The sequence below is a fragment of the Phalangium opilio genome, unplaced genomic scaffold (genome assembly GCF_054372755.1).
Source record: "Phalangium opilio isolate 3A_F unplaced genomic scaffold, DU_Popi_V2 ptg000113l_1, whole genome shotgun sequence".
Lineage (NCBI taxonomy): Eukaryota > Metazoa > Arthropoda > Arachnida > Opiliones > Phalangiidae > Phalangium > Phalangium opilio.
This window is the reverse complement of record NW_028324209.1, coordinates 2,807,565-2,827,597: the sequence shown is the minus strand read 5'-3', so window position 1 is coordinate 2,827,597 and position 20,033 is coordinate 2,807,565. Positions and strand designations below refer to the sequence as shown.

The following is a 20,033-nucleotide window of genomic DNA, read 5'->3' as shown; positions in this document are numbered from 1 at the left end:
AGAAACGACGTTAGAAATAACGGTAATACACCTAAATGCAAGCCTAACGATAAAGCCGAGGCTTAAGAAAATTCCAACTAAAAACGTGAAATCCATAACGCGAAGAAAAACATTTCCTAGGCTAATCATTAAAACGTCAAGTTCGAACCGGTATGATTTGAATTTTCAAGACAATAATCACATTATTTTCAAGTTGACCCCCAAAGTTTGAAAACGTTTCATAATCTAATTCTGGAATAAACTAATACACATCAAAGTTACGCGCTTCTACTGCCCGAAACAACTCGCAAAAATTATTTAGCCCATGAAGTCTCTTCATTTTGATAAAAATAAAAAAATATATATTAAAAGTTTGCTGGAACCACAAAAGTTGATACGCGGCTATGGCCACGTTATATAATATAGTTTTCACGGTTGACATCAAAACGCCATTACTTAAAAGTCGCTAAAGAAAACTTTTAATAACTCGTTTTGGTAAAAATAAAAGGGGAGCCAGAAATGAGGAGAGAAAGAGCGAGAGATAGTTGACAGATTAAGGGTGTCTTCTATCCAGACAGAGACAAACTCTAGTGGCATCCCAAGTATAGCGTCAACCGAGACGCCAAGAAAAGTCTCACGGTTTGCGGTTAAAAGAAGGAAGAAACTGATAAAAAAGAATTAAAACGCCTGCCTTTCTGGACTCTTTTATCAACAGAGAAAGAATGGAAGGGAACCCGGGAAAGAAGTTCGATCCGTTGAGGCTTTAAAAAGAGAAAAACAATCATTTTCGCGTTTACCAACTTTGGATCAGAACAAAAGACGTGCTCGGCAGTAGATAAAAGGTGTTAACCCCTTCAACACTTCTAAATAGTGGACTTCACTAGAACTTGGCTATTTTAACGGCGTCCCACTGTTCCCGGAAAATTCGAGAGAGATATAATATTGAATTAATAAAAGTGAAGCTATAACAAAGATGGAAAAACATTCTTTTTCTCTGGCACTTTTGACGGTTGCCTCAAAAGTTACTTAAATTTCCTAACTGGAATTTTCCCTGACCTATTTAGGCAAACGTTGTTACGTTTCAATCTTAATGGCCGGTGTATTTTTAACAAAATTAACAGTGAAAAGCTATCAAGAAGAATTGTGGGTGTTATGCGAGACACTTATGATTCTCTCTTTACTTTTATAACTTCAACGATACCAATAAAGAGCGATAAAAACTCATTCTTGGGTCCAAGAGAACTTGCTTCGAAAAAATTCTTAACGGACCTTCCTGCTATTAAAAATTGTAAAAAAAAATCTAGCTAACCAAAAATAAAACATAACAAATCTAAGGTAAAAAAAGGACCAAAAGGAAAAATCTTCAGGCGGATCGAAGAACACCGCACAGTTCGCAACAAGTACAGGACCAATGGCATTGGCAACCAAGCCTGATTGCGCTATTCTCGGTGCATGGATGAGTCCGACTGTAGCCAATTCGAGGTGAAATACGGCTTAGTACGCCGCACTGAAGAGCTTATTCTTAAGAGTGTCCGCTCAATTTAAACCAATTAATGAAGTAATATTAGGGGGAAATGAGGAAAATGGTAGACAAAAAACACACCCGATCTTGATTTCTATGAATTGTCTGAAACAAGATGAACAGAGAGCTATATAGATCTTTAGGATATAAAGCGCTGGACAATTTTGTCTGTCGATTTCGTGTCTGTACCATCGATCTTCTCCCCCGCCCCCTCCAAACCCCAAATCCTTCTTTCTTTTTCTTACATTGTTGCTGATACACTCTTAGTGTTCAATAAGTAAAATGGTACGAGAATAAACTGGTAATACCTTTAGATTGTTGCAAATTCCGGGTGAATTTAGAACGTAGAAATCTCATAGCGCGTGAGAGAACCAACCGATTGGGATAAAAATAAAAAAAAAATGTAGCATTCTTTTCTCGCCTTATATTCGAAATGCCGACAACCCAGTCTGCGAGATACATTCGTTAACGGGAATTGCAACAGAATAGGCACCCAGAACTAAGGAATCTCCGATGGAATTTTTAGAGCATCGTGTAGTTATTTGCTCCTTTAGTTTCCTAAGGGAAAGATATTTTCCCATGATCCCTTGTACCTCCACCGTTAAATTAAATTAAATTAAGTCTTATGCTAGATTGTCTGAAAATAATAAAAATTCGATAAATTTAAAGGAACGTTGTTCAAAAGGGAAACCAACATTTAGGGGAATCAAAGCTCATATATTTCCTATGGGCGCCTGTAAAAGTGTTTCACCTTACAATACACTAATGGCGAATTGCATTAGACTGCTCGTGATTTGCTCTATTTTGTCATCAAACCAAACAAAAAAAAAAGCAATAAGATCTTTCGTTTCCCATAATCCTTTGTACCACCATCGTTAAATCAAATTAAGTCTTAAGCTAGAATGCCTGAAAATAATAAAAATACGATAAATTTAAAGGAACGGTGTTCAAAAGGGAAACCAACATTTAGGAGAATCAAAGCTCATATATTTCCAATGGGCCCCTGTAAAAGTGTTTCTCCTTACAATACACTAATTGCGAATTGCATTGCAATAGAGATCTCCGCAATTTTCTCTATTGAGTCATCAAATCCGACCAATGGAAGACGCGAATCCAAGTGAGAAGTGATTTCAATCTAAAAAATGGAGTACTCGAAGAGTGCCCCGAGCAGTCCAATGGAACTCGACATAACGCTAGACAGGTTGCCCCAATCGTCCTTCCAGACGGCGCGGGTATTATTTCCATATAATTTAATGCGGTGTAATATTGGAATAGAATTGACCATCACTAAATTCCTCGACAGTTATAACGAAGGGTGGCTCGAAAAGTAAACGGGGGCGCGGCGGTTCGCTAGACCTCTAATTAGACAATTAGTTTATTGTTAATCTCGAGTATAAAGCTCTAAGCCTTTCGCGCCAGCTGATCGGCTGGGAGAGATTGAATTCGCGCTGCTGCTGTTATTATCACGACTGGGGAAAATCGTCAAGCCATTTATCGAGAAGTATCGATTTTCAACGGGATTCTGAGAAACTTTATGACGTTAAACCGCACCGGATTTGAGATTGCCGTCTATAAATTGCGTTGTTTATGGTAAAGTGAAAACTAACGGAGCTAATTAATTTAACCAAGGCTTAGGGGGAATGTTACACTTTAAAGAGCACCCCTTTATTCACATTCTCTTTAAATCTTAGACCCAATTTGTTTTTTGATTGTTCTGGTTTCGAGAGATCATTCCTAGCTATTTACTCGGGGGTCTCCAACGGGTGATGAGTTTTCTCTTTTGCCCGCCCAGCACCACCAATTATTTCCTCATTAATTGCAAAAGCGAGGGATCAGAAAGAGATACACTAAGGATGAACGAAGGGATAACAAAACTTGATTAAAAGTGCGAAAAGAAAGATAGGAAGTTACGCACGCGATACCCCTTGGCCTGGAATTGATGTAATTAGGTAATAACAACCCTGGATGCCCTTCATCTGTCTTAGCATCTTAGGGCACCATTTTTTGAAGGAGGGGGGGGCGCAAAAAATCACGTTAATTCGGGGTCTACCCCTGATGACGGGCTCGTCAGGTCTTTTAATTAAAATTTCTTAACGCAATAATTGGATTTTTCCAAGGCTATATAAACTCATTAGAACTTAGTGATCCTAAAACAGGCGTTCTTCACGTTTTAAAATTTTTTAAATAGGTGATTATATAAAGTATTTGGTCTTGCTGAACTTGTTTAAAAACAAGAAATCGTCATCACAGTTGTGCGTGATTTTGTACGTGATGTGATTCTGGTGATTTATTGTAATGTTAAGCCACGGATAAAGAATGAGCGTGAGGAAAATTTGTTTTCACGCGTATTCTTTATCCACGATCTTACGAATTTGAGCGCTAGCGTCATTTCTCCAGACTTAAAACGTCACGCGTGACGATTTGTTATATTTTTCAATTAGCTCCTCCTACTTTATATATTTACAAATTACCTATTAAATAACTTCAATACAATTTAATAATATTAATCATTTTCCTTACCGCACTATTATTACAAAAACAACTTCGGGAATTAAAAGTTATTTATAAGACAACACGTATAAGTTTCTGAAAATTTTAGTTTCTCCTCGCTCTAATTAACGTATTATTTCCGTTTCAATTCCTAAACCTTAACCTAGCTAGCTTGGTTTTATTTATTTTTCCCTTAAAAATATCCGGGACTAATAAGAGGCTGGGAGACGTTTTCAGCGAGAGAGAAAACAAAAGGCTGTAGCCAGTCATCTTGGATTCTAAAGAACTTAGAACTAACCTTTCTCAAATTTCTACACATAGAAGACGACGCCTCCTCAGCACGCGCCAAAAGCCAAGGCAGCGGTGGGGGGGGGGCAAGTTTCCCGCGCGCTCTGAAGTTTAATTAGCCATTCAGACACTTCACTACGGATTATTATTACGCGCGCGAGAAGGAAGCGCGCTCCAATAAGCCGCTCGTGTAGGCCTTGCTTTAAAATTTCCCGCCATTTCCCCAGTGATTTTTCAGGAAAATAAATTTGTTTCCTATTCTATAGTATAAAATAATAATTTTAGAGAGGTTAAGGTTGATTTTGAATGATCTATCTTAAATATTTTGAATTGTATCGTATCGTCAATTCGAAACCTTTAGGGGGATTTATTACAAAAGACACACGTGTTGTTGAAGGGTTATTAATATATATTGATGATTGCCGTTATGGATTTGATTGGTTTGGAAGCTTAGCTTTTACGATACCATTTCGAAGTAGATTGTGACTAGAATATTTGGTATGTTTTAGCTCAGTTAAAGTATAAAGTCACGTTCACACATAGATGGGAAACTGGTTCGAAGAGATTCAAAACTCTTCCAAAGTTCAGTGTGAACAAAACCGTACGTTCATAAGATACGTTCCATAAGTTTCTCACTGTGAACTGAGGCTGTTGAAATCTCTTCCAATTGGTAATGAAGAGGGTTTCAAAACTAGTTTGGGCAAATTAGTTCTGAACCAATTCCCGTGTAGGTGTGAACCTATCTTAATAGAAGCTTCGTAAAGTGTGAAGAGAGGCTGTTGAAATCGCTTCAAATTAGTAATGAAGAGGGTTTCAAAACTAGTTGGGAAAATCAGTTTTGAACCGATTCCCGCGTAAGTGTGAACATAGCTTATCTAATATAATCTAGAGTTCGATTCTATCTCCGGAAAGCCTTTGAAGTTTATGAGATTGGAAAGCGAAATTTCAATTGATTTGCAGCTAATTTTAACCCTTACCCTCTTAAATTTATTAGTCATTAGATATCAGTTATAACAGTATACTGAATTGATTTAAAAGATAAATTCTATCTCGGAAATCAGCAAAAAGATTAAAGTCTGTTAAAATCTATATCCGTAAAGACCTGACTGACAGATAATCAACGTTCACTCCGATTAAACTGAAGCAAATTTCGGTGGCACATAACTCTTAAATACGGGATTCTCTATATAAGGTGTTTTTTTTTTTCAATCCGCTTCCATCTTGGATGTTTATTAGTCCAATAAATATCGATTTTAACTTAATTCTAAAAGCTCCATATTTCATTCACAATTTCCGATAATTTAAAAAGGATTGGGCATGAACCATCCATTAAACGAAGAGATTCTGAGAGATTAATGTCAAATGGGGTGTAGTGGACGTTTAATTTTTTGTTCTTTAATTTATACACTCTTCAAACCCCAGAAAGACCCATTATCGCGTACGTGAAAAAATAAAAACTTTCCTGATAAATTAGATCCAAACCAAGACTGTATAAGAGTACCGAGTATACCTACCATCTGTTCGTTGAGCAAATATTAATGCGTGGAAAGAAGAACTCCAGCACGATGGACACGAATGCCAGAGGGTTAAAAGCCAAAAATAGACTAGTTCTAGTAGTAGTTGCGTTGGATTCTAAGCTAGGGATGGTATAGGTAAAGGGTTGACCGGTCAGTTGCCTCCAGACATCTTTGATTGGAGAATAGATGGCTATTGGTTTTATAAAGTTTTTCTTCTACATATAAGAGTAAAAAGGGTTTCGCGGGGACAAGATGGATTTGGAACCAGGGATACGCGAGCCGATTTCGTGACTAGAAAGGGCGATTCTTTCCAGCCCAATAGAGATATGACCAGCCCATACACACCGCCCAAGGTTTTGGGCAGACTTGGAACAGATGTTCCTGAAATCCTTCTTTTACAAGTTAAGCCTTGTCAACCCTATAACATTGCTTGTCAACGTGTACTTTGATATTGGTATTACCAACCTTAAGATGTCTTGTTTTCTATTTAAAAAAAAGACCCATTAGCGCAAAGAGACCGAGTCCAACTATACAAATAATGATAGACTGTTAACAGATGGTTTAAAATAATCTCGGTATTGAAAAATTAAACGCTTCTCGGGTAGCCATCAAAGTTAGACTTTCATAAATGCGCCAGGAGAAAAATGTATAAATTTATAATAAGGACGTGAGACGCGGCTTTCTTTAACAAAAACTTTTTGAAGGAAAGTATAGGAAGTAAAAAAAAAAAGGCAACATATTAAAGAAAGTTTCCATAATACATATGTCTACAGAAAAGCCTTTTTCCAATAGGCCCCGTGGACCGGGAATATTTTTGATGGCTAGTTGGGAGAGGGGAAGAGCGAAACGTTTCTTTCATTTTGGGAAAAGTATTAAGGTTCAAGTCGGAATTCCCGCCAAAATAAATAAAAAAGAGAGAGGGCTAAAGTATGGTACTATCTAAGCACGTGGATGGTCCTGTATCGCTTGCGCCTGGGGATGTTAGAAAAGGGAAGCGTGACGAGGAGAAGGACATCGCGAGAAAAATGAGAAAAAAAGAAAGAATGAAAGCGGGAGACAAACACGAGTCACGCGCGTTACTATGACAACGAAAGAAAGCTTTTTCCCTTATCAGGTCCATGGTTGTATAGCGTTAAACAAGGCCTAAGGGACGAATAAAAAACCCGAGAGGAACTTCGGGAAAAGGATCAGAGTCCAAAACGGACCTAAAACTAGGCTGTTCATTAATGGAAAGATTACTTTCGCTTCATCTTGAGAAAGTTTTTTGTAAACGACAAAGCTTAAAAGGTCTTTGGACGGGGGAGACTTTGTCATTGCTTTGGGCAGTAGAAACATTTTCCAGCCAAACTAAAAAGGCGCCCGCTTAAATGGGGGGTAGAGATTAAGAATTGGGATTTAGGACATGGGCAAACTTCCCTTTTTGGCGCCAATAAAGCGAGCGTAACCTTTGAGTGTCTAGAAACTGTGGCGTAATTGTTATCTACGTATTTCCGTTGCAGGTACCCTGTGCGAATGGTGCTACGTGCCGCCCCTGTTGTTCGACATATGTTTCTGGACTGGCTATTGCAACAGTTGCCTTAACCCCATCATCTACGCCTGTTCAAGCCGCGAATTTAAACGCGCCTTCAGGAACTTGTTGCGTTGCGGGAACCCAGGAAGATCGTCCGCTAAGAAACCCAAAAACTGCGGGGGTGGAAGTTTACGTAAAGAGCATCGGGATCAAAACCATCGCGCCTCCGACGTCACCATACTGGAAAAATACGATTGCACGTGCAAAACTAGTGGCGCGAAACAAACGCGCGCCATAATAGACGAAACAAAATCGAAGAAAACTTTGGCGCCATTTTGAATACTAAATTACTAAACGCGGGTAAAATAAAAATATCTTTAATACTTCCCCCCAATGTGAAATTACCCACCGATGAATCATTTTAAATGGTGCGGTCACTTAAATTTTTGGGCAAAAAAGTCCCACGGCCTCACCAATTTGCCAACACCCTTTGAAAAAGCGGATGAAAGTCCCTAATTGGTCTATTGGCCCCTGGAAATCATGTTTGTCGACCAATCACGAGTGTCCTACCTTTCGGATAAAAATGTTAAACCAAAATCCCCGAAGAATATAAATTAATTCGTAAAAATAAATAATTGCAAATAGTTTTTGTCGTCGAGTTTCACAAAAGTAGACTTAGAAAAAACACTATGAATATTATGGTAAAATGAACAAAATTCATTGTAAACTTTGTTTATAAGTAATTAATATTACTTACCCTTAATTTTAAGGCCCGTGAGGGTCTATTACTTTAATTGTAATTATATTTGAGTTAAAATGTGAATGAACGTTTTAAAAAGAAAGGTTGTTTGTGGAAGAAATGTATTTATCCGGAGATACAGGGTCAAATCGGTAAGTATTTTATGGGGTTTAAGTTTATTCCCCCTTCCAGAGAAACTTAACTAATTTGTATTTTAATCATTTTCAGATGGAAAGTTTTGGAATAATTCAGATTAAGTTTTAAATGAATTTTAGTTTAGTTAAATTCTGAGATTGAAATGGATCAAATTTTCCTCTAAGATACTTAAAATTATATTTGGAAAAATAATTAATAGGTAGATAAATTGAAATTAGAAGAAATAATAAGCGTGGTACTATTATTAATTTGTAAAAGAAAAAATTTAAATTCTTTCGAGAGTAATTTTCAGATTAAGCCAAAAATTACGAATAAGAAAAGGAATAAAATTAAGATTTTAAATAGTTAATTAAATATTTGTGAAAACATTTACTAAAGTGCCTACTATGAATAATAAAATAATTTAAAATTCAGTTATTTAAACAGTAATAGGCAACTACAATTGAGCTGTAATTCAAGAATTTCTACTTTAAGTTGAAAAACTTATTATTATTATTGTAAATAAATGGTAAATCATACTTGTTAATTAATTAAATATTGTCATTAACTAACCGCTGAAATCTCGGTATTGGTATAAATAAATTATTTATGGCATCAAAAATGTTTGTAGATCTATCGAAATTATTTACACGACATTTAAAAGCAAAACTGTTGTCAGCAAAATGAATGAATAAATAAATAAAATTATAGTAATTGACTTACGTTTAATCTCTTTTTTCGCAGTTGGCCTAATGTTTTATAAAACTAAACGTAACTTTAAGCCTATTTTCAATTTTCCACCTTCGCCACTATAATTTGAAAATCCCGCCGTTAATTGGCTAGCCGTCAGGCGGCAGCACCATCCAGCGAGTCTGAGATTGTCACGTGACCCTCCTTGGGGAATCCTCGTTCGTTTGTTTACATTTCTCGCGCTATTTAAACGTTTCGCGGGCAGCTCGTGCATTTAAATTTAGTTTAACGTGCGGAGTTGATAATTAACGCAATTTTCAAATACTTTTGATAGTTATTAGTGAAAGTTATTATTATGGCGGATCATAACAGATCAGTGGGAAAAGGTACGTTAAGCCTTTGATAATTTTTGAACTTGGTAATTTCATTCAACAGTTATTTACCCCAATTAAGTGTTATTGTTGATTTAATTTTAGGATTACGTATTACAACCAACGTTCGCAAAAGTTCTACTAGGGAAGAGGAGTCTACGCAGCCCATAAAGCCTCTACCCAACCAATCTGCCCATCCTGCTGCCAAAGAAAATGGTTTGTAGTTACATTAACTAGCCTAAAATTTCTGAAAGTTTTCGATAATTTATTTCCATATTTATTCTAGTCTATCCCGCGGGACGCACGCCTGGAGTTTCATCAAAATTTGAAGGAAAATCCAAGGGTTTAACACCAGTTATTAGTAAAAGCAAGGTAAATTTCTTAAAAGTTTTGATAGTAACGATTAATGATAGAGAAACCTATTTTTAATAATCATTAGGGTGGGCTTGACATGAATACAATCGTCAACAACATGAAGAAGAAAATAGAAGAATTGGAATTAGAGCCAAACTGGATTGATACTTGGACTAGAATGCCACCCATAGAGGAAGATGGTAAACTTACTTCATTAAAAGAAATTATCTTCTTTCAATTAATATGGTTTATCTACAACAGAATTTCCTCTGGTTCGGACACCACCCTCTGCAACACGTTCCCCCTGCGTTAGCCCCATTAGCTCACCTGAGATTCCCAAATTTGAAATCCCTCTCCCAGAGCCCGCAGTTCACTCTCCTTATCCCGATACATCTAGTTTTGTTTGGAGTTGTGTGGATATTGATATTTCTGTTCCAGACGAAGAAGACTTTTAAATAAAAAATCTTCAGATTTAAATACTTAAAGATCTCTAATATTTTGTGATACGATAAATGCTTTTCCAACTTTTAAACCCCTTTCAAACTTTTTAATATAAGCATGATTATTTTTGTATAAAATTGTCCATTTCTTATATAATTCTTGTAAATTTTAAAAAATGAAGATGTACCAACCGTAAGCCATATTTTGTGTTTTAAAATGGTCAAAATTTGTAAACTACGCTTAAACAGTTAAACTGTGTAACAAACTTGAATAAACATCCTAAATATCATACCTACTTGCTCCTTTATTTACCAAAATTACTCTTGTAACAAGATACGAATGAGGATATAATCAAATGTGGATGAGAGGGAAAGTATGACAATGGCCATAGAGCCTGTGTTAAAAAACGCGGACATCAAAGTTTCGCCAATAACTATTTACTTTACTAGTGACTGATGGACTTGCAAACTCGCGACTGAAAGTAGTTCAGACATTTATGCTCCTTGGTCTAACCATAACCCACTCGATCACGCGCATCACGACGCAAGCTGCTCGCGCTATAGCTAAATTACCGAGATTACACAATAGCAGACGACGGTAACCGCGAATTAACACAAGACCTATTTTAAGGGAGTGAACAGTCCCAGTATAGCTACGCCAATAAAACGGTCAACTACGGCGAAACTCTGATGACTCGCGACTTTTGGCCATTTTCATACTTTTCCTCTCATCCACTTTTGATATAATATGCTTTATCGTTGTCTGAGTAAGGATAGTTTACGTCTAATTATGAACTTCATATGTAACGTCGAGTCAAATAAATAATAATAATAATCTAAGCTTGGTCTAGGAAGGGATGTCCACACTAAGTCAACTCGCGACTTATTTACAGGTGGGCCCCTTTACAATGCATAGAGGGGTGGTGGCTAGCCCCTATGCCACAGCTAACCTACAGCGCCCTATACTAACTATTACCGTTAACCTCAGCAAGTTTTGATGGAAAGGAGAAACCGGGTTAGACCGCGGAGGAAAACTCCTCTTAACAAGCGGGGAGAGAACTTGCAAACTCTACGCAGAAGGATTTGTTCCCAGATTTTCACCCGGTGCCACAGTCCGGGATCGAACCCGGGATCCTCTTGCTGCGAGGCGAAAGCGCTAACCGCTACGCCACCCCACCCTGAATTATTTAAACATATCTTTAAAAAAAGGGGGAATGAAATATTACCAAATCTAAAGCACTAATTTAAAAAAATAACCCACTAAAAAACGTTTGGAATGTTTTAAGTTGAAATTAGAAGAGAAGTGTAGAGGCAGATGCGCATGCAGGAAGCGACATCAACTTTAACCAGTCAAAAGGAAGTAGGAGCGTATAGTTAAAATTTAAGGCTAAATGTACCCCCAAAATATAATTTTCAAAAAAACACCCCCCACATACCCAAAGAAAAAAAAAAATTCCAGCTTGACGATGTTTTTATAGCATCGCAAATCATGTCAGCGCGTTCCAGCTTCTAGTAATCCGATCTCTTGGCTCTCCGTGAATGATGAGAGACGGGATGAGGTCCTAAGGGCGGAGGAGGGACAACCCTAGCTCTTTTAAAAAGATGAACTCAAACCATCCCGAGTCAAAAATCGACACTGCACGCCCCCCCCCCCCTCCTTCTAAAATATAAGTTTCTTCGCTATGTGCACGACAGGATTGCAAAGTTTACGCTTTTTCTAATACTATATTTAATCCCTTTAAAAAATAGAAAGATGTTATATGTCATGTGTGTCGTCAATGTCACTTGGGGTTTGTGCAATGGTTAGGGAAGAGTGGGTTAGAACCTTTCGAGATTGTGACAGGTGAGACGAGTATGTGGGAGAGAGACAGAGAGAGAGCAAAGTTATGAAATAATTTTTCCAACTGATGGGTTTTTAAATTAAGGGAACTCTCTTGGAGGGTGAAATTAGTCGTGACAGACGTCCCACTACCTAAACTTAATCAAATTAAAATAAAAGTATTACGGTATATGTTGATGCTATCGTCAAAAATACTCGTTCTCTTTTCGATCTACAACCCTAGCTATCTTTAAAAAAAAGTTAAATAAATAATTCAGAATTTCACACCAATATTTTGGGAAAACGCAAACGGAAGCACGCAAATTAAAATGATTTAACTCGATTTTTAATTAACCTTACGAGTTCAATCCCAATTGGGATCTTTACGAGGGGCCATAAGACCGGACTCTTTCGGCAAATACACACGTGCCAGTGCAAAAACTAAAGCATTCCATGAAATATAAATATATGTATAAAAAAAGTTTGCGATCCGTTTCTCTCTCTCTCTCGCAATCTGCGTAAACTTACGCTGAAGAAAAGCGTCAGCCGTGGAGGTGAGACCATCTGGAATGTATCTCAACCGAATTAAGAGGAGTGTGGAGTTAAGCTAACGTCTTTATTTTTTTGCCCCCTTATGGTTAGTGGCGACGATAGGTATACGAGGTTCGCGCCCCCACAGATAAAAAGTATACAGTACACACTCGTTGAAGCCAGTTCCCATATGTATATTTGCTAGCGTTTACAAAGAGGTGTTTGGATAACTTAAGAGAGCTCAAATATTTAGATTTTTGTAACAGTAGCGATAGTGCGAACCAGACGAATATCGAAATCTTCCAAAAGAAATACATTCTCTTTCCATCTGTAAAAATATCGGATAGCCTCTTATGTTTTTTAAGTTTTTCATTCCCAATTTTCTCTTTTTTTTTTATGGATGTTTCTATGTGATTTTTCTGTTTTTCTTCAAAACTTTACTCGCATTTCTGGCCATGGTAATATAGACTTTGTTACGAGAAAGATCTCTGTCAATTCTGTCTGTCTGGCAGCAGTTAAGAGTTAGTCTGTTTAATTGTTACCAAGAAGCGATATCTAGTTTATTAGGGAGAAGCTATAAGTTGCTTAAGTATTCGCGCGCCATAGTCCCAGTCCCACTTTCAAAATACAAGGGGGGACGTAAAAGGAGGCCGGGCTATTTCACCTCTCCTCAGTCGGAAAATACGTAATATTCGTCATTCGCGTCGCGCTGACGTGAGTTTTCAAGAGCCAATGAGATGCTGGTTGTAATTTAGAGGCGGGGATTTAACTCCGGACCTACGTTTGGACTGGAGATAAAGCTAGAAATGTGGCCATTTATACCTTCGCTTATTTATCGCTTCTTGTTGTTACCCTCTGTTTTTTATGTATATATATATAAAAGGGTAAGTTATTTGAGACGAATCAGACGATTGTTTATGGAACAGGCTAAAAAATTATTCCCTAGTATCAAAATCTAGCCCCGACATCTTAGGTACCGGGGTCGGGGTCCCCGTATGAACGAAAACTATGAGCACTCCGTTATAGCCAATCAAACTTGAATCGTAATTGATTAATTGTGTAACTAAGGATTAAATTGTAGAGTATAAAGTCTATATTTGATATTTTGCCTAATTACTCGAGCACTGATTGTCCTAACCCCAAGTATTAGGAATGGTTGAAAAGGGATGAAGCATAGCATAGCTATCTTATACCAAAATTATTTTCCAGCATCTCTTAACCAGAGTTACGACACCTTATAGACTTATAGTAGAGGTATCAATAAGGACTGAGATTTAGAGAACGGTATCTTTTGCTTATTTGCTAATTTTCTGCGCATATCTTTCGAAAATGAAAAAACAGCATATCAAATTAATAAAAAAAAGTCAATGCCGATAACCCCCAATTGTGATTAACATATTAGCGTCTTTGTTGGTGGTAATCCTAACATACAATATTTCTTATCTTAGAATATGCCAAAGAGTATGAAAAATATATATATACATATTTCTTCATATAGTAAACTCGTTCCATCTGGGACTTGGCGACCCCAAAGTCAAACAAAAGTTATAAAAGAAACTTTTAATAAAGTCGGAATAAGACAAACGTTTCTCAATATGCGTGGATTAAGTTATTATCTACGAGGAATAAATTCCAAAATATTTCTATAGGGGGGGGGGGTTGTTTTTAAATCAGTGGGACATTCACATCTGCAAAAATACTCAGGGAAAATATGAAATATTTTAGTTTCAAAAAACCTCAGAAGGGAAACTAACAAATTCTGTATTGTCTTGGGTCGTTGAGTAACACAAGTCTCGAATAAATTGAAGAATTTAACATAGTAAAAACCAGAAAAAAAGTAAATCACGAGAGCAATTATGGTAATTAAATATTTCCATATACGTCAAAGTGTGTTTAAAATATAATTTAAAACCAACGAAATTCGTACGTGGAAATTCACAAATTCGTTTAGAAATTGAAAGAGAAACGCGTAAGTTATACTGGGTGCGCATTTTTTTTTTTTTTTTTTTTATCCATGAAGTCGTAAATCACGAGGAAAAAAGAACAGTTGAGCTCGGGGGCCAATAAATCAAAACCGTTGAAATGCCAGAGTTATTTCTCCCCCCAAAAAAGAGAAAAATAAATATTGGGGGGCCACCACCCTGATTATTTCTTCAAATCTTATTTCCGCCAATTTATTTATATTTGGTTTAAATACTAAATCTTTGTCTTCGAATAAATACTATATTACAAAGAAAACAATCTTGAAAACTGATATTTACCAGTTATTTTGATTTGCTCAAAATTTCAAGTGTTCTCTTCGCGATTATTTCAAAGTGACATTAATTTATTATTTAGAATTTATTTAAAACCTTTAAATTACGAACTTCTGTCATTATAAATCTCGCGTATTAAAAACTCAAATAAAAACCTACGACTTTTGAAGTGGTCCCGCGTAACTCCCAAGTTCAAAACGGGGCCAAACCAATTAAAATTGTTAGCAAATAATTATTATTTTTCTTTTAAAATTAATGAAGGTGATTAACTAAGAGAGGGTAAACTTATTGAACTAGGCGCCAGAGTCTTTAATGAGGTAATAAGGGCTTCTAAATTCCCTTTTAATTGTTTCAATGAGGATATTATGCTGATTAAATTAAACGAGAGTTCAAAAATCGGACCATTGGTTGCTCATTAACTAATTAGTTAACTTTAATTGGGTTAAGTCTTCAAGCGAAAAATATTAGATATATTGGGGGGGGTTGTAGTACTGAAAATGGTATTTTAAGTATTTCAAACCCCTTAAATTATTTACAAAATCATTAGCATATTCCTGTATAAGAACACGATCAAATTAAAGAGGTTGTCTATTATTTAAATTATTATTTTTGTTCCCCAACCCAACTCATAGCCCACCATTAATATATTTCCATTGTTTAAAATAACATTATTACAAAAGGGTTTCAAGGCTTCAAAAAAGTTGAAACACTTAAAAAACATAAAAACGATTTTTTTTTTCAACCGTCAGTTCGAAAAAAGGCCTCTTGAAAATAAGAAAATTGTATTTTTTCTCCACTTAAAAAAATATGGGTATAAAAATATGAATAACATATTTGATAGGTAATGACCCATCCATAACCATTATAAAATCTGGTAGAATGAAAATTAGAGGGGGGACTATAGATAAAAGCAATGCAAATATTATCGAAAGATAGCTTTGATATAACAGAATGCCAGAGGCCAGTTCAAAGCGCACGAAATTTGTCTCAAAACGAAATTATGTTTTGGAACTTCAGCAGGGGCGAGTGTGTTTTAAGCCCCTCTAATTCAACCCTCCATCCCCCACCCTACTCTATAGCTCGTTAACTCTTAACCACGATCTGTCTATATAATATATTAAAAACCTGTTTTCATATAAGAGTACCTATAACTAAGCCATGAATTACGTACACCTTTACAGGAATATCAAATCGCGTTGAAAGGTTTTAGTAATCCTGTCACAAAAACAGCGGCGTCGCTCGCGTGTAATTAGACCATCTAAATGATATACAGAATGGGTAGATTTTACTGATGACTAATATTTTTGTAGCACCCTAGGAGCGAGGGCACTCGGCGTTGCCCGTCGGGACATTTTTTATTACTTATCATGCGGACATTATTCCATAATGTTTTTAAGTTTTTGGCCGCCATTTAAAAAGATGGCAACAAATTGAACCCAAAAGACCATTCAGCCCGTATGTAGGTTAAAGGAAATCAGTGTACTAAATATTTGCGAAATCGGTTGAAACGCGCGGACTTTGTTGCATAGAGAAATTTTTTTACATTACGGGGCGCCATTTATTAAGATGGCGGCGGATTGGAAAAATCTTTCTTAGTACGCGCCTACCACTTATGAGTAACGTTCCTGCAAATTTTGAGCCTTCTAGGGCAAGCGGTCTGGGCTGGGCGTTGATTATCAATCTGTCTGTCAGTCAGTCAGTCAGTCAGTCAGGACTTTGATTTAAATAGATATAGATTGGCCTGAATGCAGTTTTCAGGCTAGAAGGATTCATATCATTTACACAAGGAGGCCTGTCTTTTGACTCCACCTGGGAGTCTGGCCTCCTGCGTAACACCAGAAGCGTGGCCCCCTTGTGTAAATGGTATCAATCCTCCTAGTCTGAAAACTATGTAATACATAGCTTGGAATTTAACACTGCGTTCCGTTCTCAGTGGTGTAATATTCCTTGAAAAACTAAATGCATTCATTTAATAAGAGCTTGACAGTTAAAGTAAAGTGTACTTCTTAAAACAATTTTTCTGGTTTTTGGAGTTTCTCCCTCTCTACTTTGTTGGAGGATGCGTGCCTCTGTGCCCGCAGCAGCTCCTTAGCCTCGCATTTGGACAGGGCGAAGCGGCGGCCGGCCGGGGCTATCTCAGCTTTCAAGGAATAAGTGCGCACGCGAGAAATGAAATGGAAAACGCCATCGGCGGACGCGGGAGGGGATGACGTTATTTTTTCTCCTTGATTGTTTGCTCAAATAACTCAACAGGGTCATGATTGGAGCGCGTCACGGTATTCCCTCATCTATAAGGAGCCAACGGACCCCTGACGTTTGGAAGAACTAAAAGAAAGAAAAAAAACCCAAAACTGGTGGCTATACCAAGAAGTTATATCTAGTTTATTAGGGAGAAGGTGCAAATTCGCCACATTTCCAGCTTTATCTCCAGTCCAAACGTAGGTCCGGAGTTAATCCCCGCCTCTAAATTACAACCAGCATCTCATTGGTTCTTGAAAACGCACGTCAGCGCGACGCGAATGACGAAAATTACAGTCATATTTTCCGACTGAGGAGAGGCGAAATAGCCCGGCTTCATTTTACTTCCCCCCTTGTATTTTGAAAGGGGGACTGGGACTATGGCGCGCGAATACTTAGGCATGATCTTATACCTTCTCCCTAGTAAACTAGATATCACTTCTTGGCTATACTAAAACTAGCTACTATCAAATTAAAATTTATTTTCATGGTTAGAGAAAGTTCAAGGACGTAAATTTACTTCTTTCATCTCAATTTGAAATTAAATTACAAAATTACGAATTATAAGGATGCTATTTTTTTACAGTGGAAATTCAGGGTTGTTAATTATACCCGCACCACCAATTAAAAGCGTATCAGAAAACCTAATCAAGTATTGGATAAATTTTCCTAATTGCTACGCTTCAAAAAAATTAATTTTTAAATTATTGAAGTATCCCAAGTAATTTATCAACCAGTCTTTGTTGATACAAGTATAAGCAATTAAATGATACGTAAGGCTTCACCTTGAATTTGGTACAAGTTTTTCAAGCGAAAATAACTTGATTTTTATAAAAATACCAACACCCTCTCCCCTCGGGGGACCGAAAAAATCCCCGATATTTTTAGGTATAATTTTATTTATTTTTGACGAAAAAAAATATATATTTTCGCTTCATAGATTTTCCTTTGGTTGTAAAGCTATTAGATTAAAATAGACAGGCTAAGAAATGTAATCATTTCTATATTAACGTTTGAAGGGGGTTTCTCGAGATTCTCTCTAAACTTAACCTGTTAAGTCGTATTTACCTTGTTAGAGGGACAAAAAATGATAGTTTAAAAATGCAAAACGCCTTTCATCGTCGTAAAATTTGAGCCTAATTGAGCGGAGAGAGGCAAGATGTACGCGATTGAAATTCGTAGCTCGTTCCACCAATTATTGCAGGGCACCAACGTCTTTAAAAAGCAATTAAACTATAGTCTCCCCTATATCCTCGTCGTTAAGTCTTCTTATCATATCCACCCCTAAAGAGGCAAACAGTATCCATTCCCTCCCGGCTTTTCAAAGCTCTATCTTAATTCTTACGGAAACAACGTCAACTTAGCTAATTACCGAATAAGAATTACATAGCTGGCGTCTTATTTCTTCGAACGTCGAGGACCAGGTATAGCGACCGCCAGAGAATTTTATTATCCTATTTAATTACAGGGATTTTCGAATAAGCCGATAGCTTTTAGGCTTTTATAAATAAAGTTACTTAACTCAATTTAATTTAAGTGAAATATATTTTAAATCTATATATACGGCATTAAATTAAAAAATAATTACAGGGTAGCCACAAAAATTTCAAGTTCGAATTCCCTGGCTTATCCAGGTCTATTTTAAGCCCAAAGTTGTTAATTTTAACTAAATCATTTTTATAAATAAACTCAACATTCAACGTTGGAATTTTCGTAATCCCAAGAAATCAATTATCCTAAATGTTTTTCTGACTTTGTCAAAAATTCGCTGGGGTTTTTGGGCCCATTTTTGATCGAGATTAAGGCCACAAATTTCAGTGTTAGTAACTTGGTTTCTAATTCCCTAGTCCTTTATCCACATTAAATATATAGATATAATCAAAGAATAACAAGGAAGATTTTTCATAACTAAAAAAAATCCCCTTAAATTACAAAAAACCCGTTAATCATGTAAATCCAGTGTTCATTATACATTCCATCATCCAAACCCCTTCGTATAAATAAAAAGATAAAAAATCCCGTTCCATTAAACTCGCTTGTAAACTGACGAATAATACTAATTTCTAGCTATAGCGCTTAACAAAAACACTAATCTTCAACAATAACATCAATCAACCCCTTTATTTCCCAATCTTACAACTATATATAAGTAAGAAAACCCCATTATTTAAAACCACTCCGCCGTAACCCAAATACACTGTTACGCGTAACTCGTTGTTACGAGAGAGAGAGAAAAAAAAAACCTTAAACGATAATTAATTTCAATATAAATAAAGATAGCTCAACCTCCTTCCCTCTAAGGAGTTAAAAAGGCAATTTGGAACAATTGAAATTCCGTACCAAACCAGCATAGATAAGTATCGAGGCATACGAGAAAGAGACATACAAACATAATAATCATTATGACCCTACTAACCCCAAAGGGGGTTCAAAAGTTAAATGGACGAAATTCAAAAGGAGTGGAAGAAAGTGGGGGGGGGGGGTCGGTTAAAAATGGTCTAGGAAAACGAATACAAGAAATTGACGGCTGCGCTAACGAGCGGGAGACGGACGGAGTGGAGTGGAAATACTACAAAGGAGGGAGCTGGGGGAGAGCGACTTTTGCCTGCAGGATTGTAACGAGAGTTGAGAGGACGTTTTATCATAGCAGCTGAGAACCCAAGTTCAGGAAAGAAACAAGGTGGTTCTCAACAATATAAACGATTAGGTATTTCTTGAGATTAACGTTCGTAAGCGGGAGATTTAAATGTATCTCCTATCTAATGTTGGAGCATAATTAGGGATGTTCGAGCCTTGAATTTTGGGTTTAGAGTCTACTCTCGAGTATCAAAATTGTCTCTTATCGAGTCGAATACTTTACTTTTATCGAGTATCGAGCCGAATACTGGACTTTTAAAGAGTATCGAACCAAGTACTTGACTCTTATCGAGTATCGATCGAGCCGAATACTCGACTCTTATCGAGTATCGATCGAGCCAAATACTCGACTCTTATCGAGTATCGATCGAGCCAAATACTCGACTCTTATCGAGTATCGATCGAGCCGAATACAAGACTCTTATCGAGTATCGATCGAGCCGAATACAAGACTCTTATCGAGTATCGATCGAGCCGAATACAAGACTCTTATCGAGTATCGATCGAGCCGAATACAA

General features: G+C 36.8%; 2 protein-coding genes across 2 annotated transcripts in view; both read left to right on the top strand.

Moving 5' to 3' along the window:
- Positions 1-8,979, top strand: part of LOC149623302 (alpha-1A adrenergic receptor-like) — a 42,189-nt gene extending 33,210 nt beyond the window's left edge. The window contains exons 6-7 of the mRNA XM_089852686.1: positions 7,296-8,197; positions 8,274-8,979. Of these exons, the coding sequence (XP_089708812.1) occupies positions 7,296-7,645 (350 nt within the window). The 3' untranslated portion in view covers positions 7,646-8,197; positions 8,274-8,979. The remainder of the gene's footprint in view (positions 1-7,295; positions 8,198-8,273) is intronic.
- Positions 8,980-9,058: 79 nt separating this feature from the next.
- On the top strand, positions 9,059-10,327 carry LOC149623301 (uncharacterized). Its single transcript, XM_089852616.1, has 5 exons — positions 9,059-9,256; positions 9,347-9,457; positions 9,528-9,613; positions 9,681-9,795; positions 9,857-10,327. The coding sequence occupies exons 1-5, from the start codon at positions 9,226-9,228 to the stop codon at positions 10,048-10,050; spliced, it is 537 nt and encodes a 178-aa protein (XP_089708742.1). The 5' UTR covers positions 9,059-9,225; the 3' UTR covers positions 10,051-10,327.
- The last annotated feature ends 9,706 nt before the right edge of the window (positions 10,328-20,033 follow it).

What these genes read in the sequence shown, in the direction of transcription:
- LOC149623301 (XM_089852616.1), top strand. Translation starts at nt 9,226, where the DNA reads ATGGCGGATCATAACAGATCAGTGGGAAAAG. An exon ending in TCCTGCTGCCAAAGAAAATG is followed by an intron (nt 9,458 to 9,527) that starts GTTTGTAGTTAC and finishes TATTTATTCTAG; the next exon opens with TCTATCCCGCGGGACGCACG. An exon ending in GCCACCCATAGAGGAAGATG is followed by an intron (nt 9,796 to 9,856) that starts GTAAACTTACTT and finishes TATCTACAACAG; the next exon opens with AATTTCCTCTGGTTCGGACA.